General features: G+C 27.0%; 1 protein-coding gene across 1 annotated transcript; it reads left to right on the forward strand.

Annotated features, from left to right (window-relative positions):
- Positions 1–1566: 1566 nt before the first annotated feature.
- LOC107842120 (putative cyclin-D7-1) lies at positions 1567–6249 on the forward strand. The gene is made up of 6 exons (XM_016685897.2): positions 1567–2244; positions 2794–2880; positions 3013–3111; positions 3567–3771; positions 4041–4174; positions 5785–6249. Exons 1-6 carry the CDS (start codon positions 2011–2013, stop codon positions 6019–6021), a joined length of 996 nt encoding a protein of 331 aa, XP_016541383.1. The 5' UTR covers positions 1567–2010; the 3' UTR covers positions 6022–6249.
- The last annotated feature ends 2757 nt before the right edge of the window (positions 6250–9006 follow it).

The raw sequence follows: 9006 nt of genomic DNA on the forward strand, positions 1-9006 counted from the left end.
TATAAATAAATTTCAAAAAAAATATTTCTCTAGAGAGAAACAAATCAATTTTAATTTTTTTTTTTTGACGAAATTATGTATAATCACATAAATATATAAATACGGATGGGAGAGGGAGTGTTAGGGTGGGTAGGTGGTTTGTGGGAGTTGTTACGAATTCGTTGGCTGAAAATACGGGGCAATGGGGTATTGGTAATTTTCATATCACACTACTGGTTACTGCATCACAATCCTCATCAATACTGAAAAAGTACATTCTGGATCATTTACGTGTGTGTGTGATTCATCATTTTTTCATCGATTTAATTTATTGGAGATACTTATCTTATAAATAAATTTCAAAAAGAAAAATATTTCTCTAGATAGAAACAAATCAATTCTAATTATTTTTTTATTTTTGACGAAACTATGTATAATCGCCTATATATATATAAATACGAGTGGGAGATGGGGTGTTAGGGTGGGTAGGTGGTTTGTGGGAGTTGTAGCGAATTAGTTGGCTGAAATATACGGGACAATGGGGTATTGGCAATTTTCTTATCACACTACTAGTTACTGCACCACAATCCTTATTAATACTAAAAAAAAATACATTCTGGACCATTTACATGTGTGCGTGCTTCATAACTTTTACGTCGATTTAATTTATTTGATATACTTATCTTATAAATAAATTTCAAAAAAAAAAAAATTCTCTAAAGAGAAACAAATTAATTTTAATTTTTGTTTTTACTTTTGACTAAACTATGTATAATCACATAAATATATAAAGATAACTTTAAATCACTTTGTATTTAATAATACAATATCGCATAAATTGAAATGAGGGAGTGCATTCAAAACCTTTACTGCAATAACATTGTAATAGCCCCACAATATATTATACTAATTATATCACAGTACAAAATATCCCAAACCAGAAGTTCTTGCAAAATATTAGATCTATGAGAACAATGCAAAGACAATGAAATCACAAGGCAAACAGGGATCATCCTCGTGGGTTCACGCAATTGGTTACTGCAGTCAAAAACTGAACTAAAACCACACAAATATCTCTCATATTGCATTTACCCCTTTTCATGTATCTCATCTCCTCTTTTTTATTCCTTATCATCTTCCCAACTCCAACCCCAAAACCCTCACCCCCTTGTCTACTTTGCCTAGCTAGTACTAGGATATAGTAACTACTCCTAGTATGTATATTAGTAGTATAACTAATGATGTCTTGTCACTTAATTACTCTCCCAATTATAATTTATGTGATATCATTTGATTTGATACATAACTTTAAAAAAAAATATATTAAAATTTATAATCTAAAATAAATTATGAACACATGTGTGGCTAGAAATTATGAGTTAAATGATTTTTAATTATAAGAAATGATATTCATTTTAGGACCTACTAAAATGTAAAAGTGGTCACATGGGACAAATGAAGAAGATTTTTGATATGTTCCCCATATTTGCCTTTTACACTAATCTATCCCCATGATAGTATGTCATTATAAAAAGAAAAGAAAATCATAACTAAAGGTATTTGAGTCAAAATCCCTTTTAATTGTAAGGAGCAAGTATATTTCTTAATCCATTATTTTGAATAGGAGGAAATGCCGATTAATATGGGCGTAATATTTATCATGGAGATTTAGTTGTGGAAATATTTATGTATATTTTCAACACATAGCAATTAAATTCAATTTGCTATAATTTGCCTAGCCAGCCTGTATATAATAGTACTTCATATGACTTTACTCCATCAAGAATTTTACTACAACTACTGCTATATATTAAAGTCTTCCTTATGGTTTTTGTGCATGACACACTGCACTAGAAAAGAACAAATTTATAAACCCCTTCATTCTTTTGCAGGCTATCTTATCATGTAGTAATCATTTGCATTCTGTCCTCTTTTCAGACAATTTTGTACCCCAAATTTCCACTGACATTCAGAAATTGTAAGTCATTCTTGGAATAATTAAAGATTTGTACCCTTTTTGGTTTATAAAATATGGATAGTTTGCTATGTGATGAAGTGTGGATAGAAGAAGGAGGAGGAGGATTCAACAATGATGTTGGGAATGGTAGTTGTTTTTACTCAACCAAAGAAGATTGTGAAGAAGCTTTTGAAATTTTATTAGACAAAGAGATGAGTTACATGCCTAAACCAGGCTATGTTAAACTCATAAAAGAGAATTTTTTTATTGAGAATGCAAGGTTCAAATCTATTCATTGGCTTATTAAGGTAACATCATCTTCTCTTTTTTATGAATATGAATCATATGATCTCTCTTATAGGAAAAGGATTTTAACGAAGGGGTTCATCATGTGATTATATATATATATATATATATATATATAAAATGATCTTATAGTGTGATTTTTTCGATAAACGGAGTGTGAATGAACTTTTTTTGTCCCTCTTTGCTCCGCCCATGCAGATGTCCATATAATGTAGTCTCAATTGATTCAACTGAATTCAGTAAATTTTTATATAGAATTTAAACAATTTAGGTGAAAAATTACTACAATTTAAAAAAAAAAAAAACTTAGTATTGAGCCCATAATTGTCAATCCGGGATACCGCTATAATTTCACATTCATCGAAATATATTTTAACGCTTTCGTAAAAATTGTTGTGGAACAATTTTAGCAAGAACAACTCCTTCCTGTAATCGTATTTTCAATTCTCAGTTTATGTAAATAAATAAAGCATTTTTTAAAAAAAATAAAAAGCTACTTGCTTGAGTTTTTTTTCCTAACTATTTTTTTTATGATTATAACACATGTAAAGTCACAAAGGCGGTGGAATCTCTCTTTTGAAACTGTATTTGGTGCTGCAAGTTACCTTGATCGGTTTATCTCTTTAAACAACTGCCAGGTAATAATATTTTATATGGAAGTTATCTTTTATAATTATCTTTTTTATATTAAAAAAAGAAAAAAGAAAAAAGAAAACTGAAATTGACCAAATTTTAAATTATTGTTATACCAAATTGAATTGAATTTGCAGGGATGGAGTTACTGGATGTTTGAGTTACTCTCAATTGCATGTTTGTCTGTGGCCTCTAAATTCCATGAGACAAGTCCCCCTCAATTGCTTGAATTACAGGTAAATTTGGGTGATTTATTTATTTATTCATTTGTTATTTTTTTTTTCTAATATGTTAGAATTTTTAGAACATAATAGATAGAAATTTAAACTTGGCCTTAACGGATAGTTAAACACCTCAATTTTTAAAATGTATATTAAATATTTTAAATTTGATTTAAATTATCTTTGTAAATCCCTCAACTTTGAAAATGCATATCTAAAATGCATCCACTTAAAAGGGTTTAGATGTGCATTTCAAAGTTGTGATTTTTGTGAGAAATACTTGTATCAAGTTAAAATATCTAGATGGTCACAATGAAAATTAAAATGTTCTAACTGTAAGTAAAAATCATGAAAATCAAGTTAAAATGTCTATGTATTAATGCCTATCTTAAGAATAGTTGTTTTTTTTATATTAATATCATTATCACTATTTGTAAATAGATAATTAACAGTTGTTAGGATGATTGCAGATGGAAGGTGTTGAAAATTTGTTTGAATCAGCAATGATTCAACGTATGGAATTGGCATTATTGGAGACTTTAGGATGGAGATTAAATTCACCAACACCATATTCATACATTGAATTGCTTCAATGGAATATCAATCCACTCAAATTATCCCTCCTTCAAGATTTTACTTCACGCGTCAATGAGCTACTACTTGGAATTCTTTTAGGTAAAACACACACACAAGACTCTGAGATGATTTCTCATATGTTCATCCGGTTATTAATTATTTTCATAGAAAATCATGTTTTTGTATGAAAAAAGTGGAAGAATAAAAAGAAAGTTACTATTAGTTGAGGGATCATATGAGAAATTAATTCCTTGAAAACCTCTTTTTTTTAAAAAAAAAATTTAACTTATATGTACTAACAAAATAATTAAATTTTTTATATATTTCACGTTCTTCTAGAGTTAATTAACCGCTTAACATTTTGGCAGATGCTAAATTCTTGGAGTTTAGGCCTTGTGTTATTGCACAATCTGCTGTTACCTGCATTTCTGAAGATTTGTCTCTATTAATAGAGGACTCCTGTTTCAATAACTTTACTGGGCTCATCCCTCAAGACCAAAAGGTAAATATGTACAGAGTCCTTTTTGCTTATTTATCTAGAAAATAATCTTTCCTTAATTTTAATTTATGTTATATATATCCAAGTACGTGGATCAAACTAAATTTTGATGCATTTTGTTTGAATTTATAAAAATTTTAATTTTTTAAAATAAAATTATTTTTTAAAAAGTTACATAAAAATATTATAGGTTGAAATAATAAAAAACTAAAAAAATTATTTTTAAAACTATTTGTAAAAAGTCTTGATTGACTCTCTAAAAGGGAAACTGATAGTCACATTAGGGCAGAATGTATTGGCCAAAATAATGTATATATTAATTAATGTGTATTATGAATATCTTATTTGATATAATTTTTTGTCAATGTATAACTAATGCAAGTATTAGTTATATACTCTATTGTGTATTAAGGTGTGTATATCATCCATTTTCTATGTATTAGTAATGCAAAATTTTTAATATATGCATTAACTTATTAAATGACCTTAATACCCCTCAATTTTCCTCTCAAAATATTTCACAATTCCTTTTCCCACCATTTTAATTTGCAATAGTGAATCTTTTCAAAATATTTCACAAATTTTTTTCCCATCATTTTAATCTACAATAATGAATAATTGATTTAAATAATTGTAACATATTTTTTCTTTGCTTCGAGGGTCTTTAAAAAGATTAAAAAAAATTGAGATCATTTCCTAATTTTACGTCTTATATTTTGTTTTTGTTTCAACTATGTTATTAATCCGTTGGCGTAATATTTCATGCGCAAAGACGAAGGTCTTGCAATTAATCTGAAACTTCTATATACTAGTGCAACAATACTAATTATATTTGAGATGACAAAATAATTTTATTGCAAAAAAGTTTACACAATCAAAGAAGGGTATTTTTGTAAACAACCATTTCTTTTAGAAAAACTAAGTAAGATGTGTTATTTCTTATATATCAAACCAAAAAATGTATAAGAAATGATACATACATAACTAATATAAGTATAAATAATACAAGCATTGTTAATGCAAACATTACTAATATGCTATATTCTGCATTGATCTTATACACTCTACTGAATAACCCTAAAGGGAATAGAGGCGTATTATACCTTAGAAGTTAGAACGTTATTGTTCCATTGATTTCACATAATCCACGTAACTAAATTTTTTTTTACTTTTCAAACCTACTTCTTTCATTTATTTTTATTTATTATTTATTGACATGACACACTCATGATATAGTAATTTTATTAAATTGCCCTATTAATTGATGTTTAGTTATAGATATGAAAATTAAGTTAAAGAATAAATAATTAATTCTAAGTGTAAAACATAAAAAAAAATGATCTTTTTTTATTTGTTAAAAATGATAAGTAAAAATATAAATCAAATTAGGAAACTAATAACGATTAAATCCAAATAAAGAAAGTATTTAAAAAAACAGTTTTATTGATACTAGAATTTATTGAAAAACACTCTCTCCACTACATAAACAAGGGTAAAATTTGCCTACACCATCCCAGACATCCATCACATGTGAGATTTATTGTTGTTTGATTTCACATATTAATTGATGACCCTTTTATCTGATGCTTTTCTTTTGTCTCATTCTCATTTAGGATGATCTAAGCAAGTGTCAAAGAATGATGAATAAACAATTCTTGATTGAGGAATTTCAAGAATTGGTAACATGTGGTGGTTTTTATTGTGGCCCTTCAAGTCCAGTGACTGTATTAACAAAGCAGCAGCATGACTTGTGTGATTGTCAACTTCATCAATATTCCTCCCTCTTCAATATTCCTCAAGGGGGCATCAATTTCATATCTAATATGAATAAACGTAAAAGGGAACGTTGATGAATGCGTCGTTTGAGCCTCAAGTGGTTGAAATAATTGCTCTCGGACCAGAACTTTTTATTTCCGTGAGCGAATCTATCAAATTTGATCAGCTCCAAAATTGTTGTTTGTTAATTTTTTGTTGTTGTAACTGATTTCTCTTTTAATCACTTTTAGCTAGAAGTTTAGGTAAGGATCAAGATTAATTATCATTGGTCTAATGCTATTGACATGTTGAACCGCATAAAAGACGTCTCTCTGCTAATAGCGAAGCTTTTAGCAACACTATTATTTTCACAGCAGCCTAAATATATAAGTATTTTCCCATAACATGATGAGATCTTTTAATTTTCGAATTGATTCAATAGAACCAACATGGGTTGTGGCGCAGTGGATGGGGCTGCTCCACCCTTAACCAGAGGTCGAGGGTTCGATCCTGGGTATGGAGAAAACTCTGTTGGGAGCGTTGCCACTTAATGGGCCCTGCAACGCGCGATCCGGATTAGTCGGGGCTCCAATACGGACACCGAATACTGGATGAAAATAAAAATAAAAGAATTGATTTAATAGATGGTCATTCAATTTTTTTTTGACAGAATACATAAATTATCCCTTTAAATGTCACGTTTTAATTCAGATTTCTCCTAAACTATATGTAATCCTAATTACCTCTCTTAAATTAGCTTTTGTATAATCGTTAATTAACCCCCTCTAATAATAATTAGTCTTAATTACTCCATGTAAATGGCTTATAAGAAAAAAATCAAACCAGAACAAAAATAAATCGGAAATTAATTTACTATATGTACATTTCCAGTTGCATTTGAATACATACAGTCCCCCATTTTAATTTGTTTGACATCAACTTTTTAATTCTAACTTTCCACATGTTATATTTAAAATTACAAGATTGAAGACTATCTTGATACATTTGATATATCATTATGCTCTTAGCGTGTCAAGTTAAATAAACCAAACAAATTGAAACGGACGGAGCAGAAAAATTAACATTGTTAGTTCCTCCCAAAATTAAGGTGACTCAAGGATAAGACTAATAAAACATTTGTTTTAGTTTCCCAAAATTTTGAGGCCCCAAAACTTTAATTTCACTTAAATAATGTTAATAATGTAAAATATAAAAGGCACAAAAGTTAAATTAAAAAAAAAAATTATCTCCTTTTTATTAAAAATATTTTAGAACTTTTATCAATTATTTATATTAATAAATAAAATTTTCACAATAATATTTAAAGTAATGCATTGCAAATAAATTACTAACATTTTATTAATTAAAATTAGTCCTTACTTTTATAAATAATAGTATTACTATATGAAGTTAAATGTTTAATATCTTCTAAGAATACTATACCAAAAAAAGTAGTACGTAAGAATCAAAAAATAATTCAATAAATAATAGTATTACCATGTGAAGTTAAATGTTTAATGTCTTCTAAGAATACTATACTAAAAAAAAAGTAGTACGTAAGAATCAAAAAATAATTCTAAATTATTGATGATATTTTATTATGTGCATATATTATTTTATTATATTTTTTAATATAAATATCTATATAGAGTATATATACTTAAATTTATATTTTTAAAGTATAATCAATAAGATTAATTTGATAAAATAAGCTTCAAATAAATATTTTAAAAGTAATGTCAAATTAACAAGGACAAACAATTTTGAAACAGGGAGAGTATGTGTGTTTATTCAATTGAAATTAGAAAATGCTTTGTATTTAACTAGTTATCGAATTGCTCCCTCTATTCCTTTTATATATTTGCTTCATTTGGATTGTATTTATATCCTCAAATATTTGTTCCTTTATCTTTTAAAAATTGTTTAAATAAAATCTTCATATTATACCTTTATTCAAATTATTAAGAGTCAAGATCATTAATTAATATTTGTTTTTCGATATATTTAATTAGTTCATGAAATTGGTGGAAATAGTGAACTCATGATATTCTAATAGTACTCTTGCTTTATTTATTATGACAAGATTTTGTATGTGTGGAATTTGTATGTGTGCGTGAGTTCTCTCTTTTCTCTGGCCTCAATAAAATAATCATATAAGCACGGATTATAAATGAAGCAAATACAAAAAAAAATAGGGGGAGTAATTAGGATGCTCAAAGTAAAGATGATTTTATATTATAACTAGAGTAATTCATCGCGCTTCGCGTAATTATAAAATACCTCATTAAATTAACAAAATAATTTTTTTTTAAAAATTGAGTGTTCAATATTTTAAAAATCTCTTGATCTTATTTATTATTAATCCTTAAATTTTATAATTTTTAAATTTTTGAGAAAATAAGAATTAGTAAGAAAAAGTTTCACATATCAAGAGGTTAATACACAATTTTTTTAATTTAATACAATTTAAATATATATAATTAAGGATTTAATTTACTTCTTGCTTTCATTAAACGGTAAACTTTTATTCGGATAATTCTTCTTCAATTCTATATCTTTTTTGACATTTTATCCATTCATAGTTCATATTTATCCCTTTTTTTTTTAACTTTTCATCATCATCAAAATAATTTTCTATTGCTAATTTTGTGTTTATCCTTTATTATAGTATTTGTTTAATTTTCTTTACTTTTTTCTTTTTCTTCCTCTATATATCTTACCTTTACTCTAAAAAATGTAAGCTTACGAATCTTTATTTTTTATTTCTGACTTTCTGGCATCTCCAATTTTATTATTGTTTCAATATTTACATTATATTTCAAATAAAAAAATACATCTCAAGAGAGAGAGAAGCAAATTAGTAGAAAAATCAAAAGTATCTTACATTTTTACATAATTTATATTAATTTTTTAAACAAAAGTATTTAATATTATTTTTTTGTTGTGTCTTTAGATCTCATGACATAATAATGGTAGATTAAAAATTGGTTTAATCAGTCTAGAGATATCAAAAGAAAAAAGACTGGGGGTGGGGGTGGGTGGGTTATTCTGTCATAAAAAGGGGGAATGCACATTTGCTA

The sequence above is a fragment of the Capsicum annuum genome, chromosome 9, assembly GCF_002878395.1.
Source record: "Capsicum annuum cultivar UCD-10X-F1 chromosome 9, UCD10Xv1.1, whole genome shotgun sequence".
Taxonomy (NCBI): Eukaryota; Viridiplantae; Streptophyta; class Magnoliopsida; order Solanales; family Solanaceae; genus Capsicum; species Capsicum annuum.

Bases quoted from the DNA above. Each gene is read 5' to 3' on its own strand.
- LOC107842120 (XM_016685897.2), top strand. From the start codon at position 2,011: ATGGATAGTTTGCTATGTGATGAAGTGTGGATAGAAGAAGGAGGAGGA. The intron at 2,881-3,012 runs GTAATAATATTT...TTGAATTTGCAG, and splicing joins TCTCTTTAAACAACTGCCAG to GGATGGAGTTACTGGATGTT. The intron at 4,175-5,784 runs GTAAATATGTAC...ATTCTCATTTAG, and splicing joins TCATCCCTCAAGACCAAAAG to GATGATCTAAGCAAGTGTCA.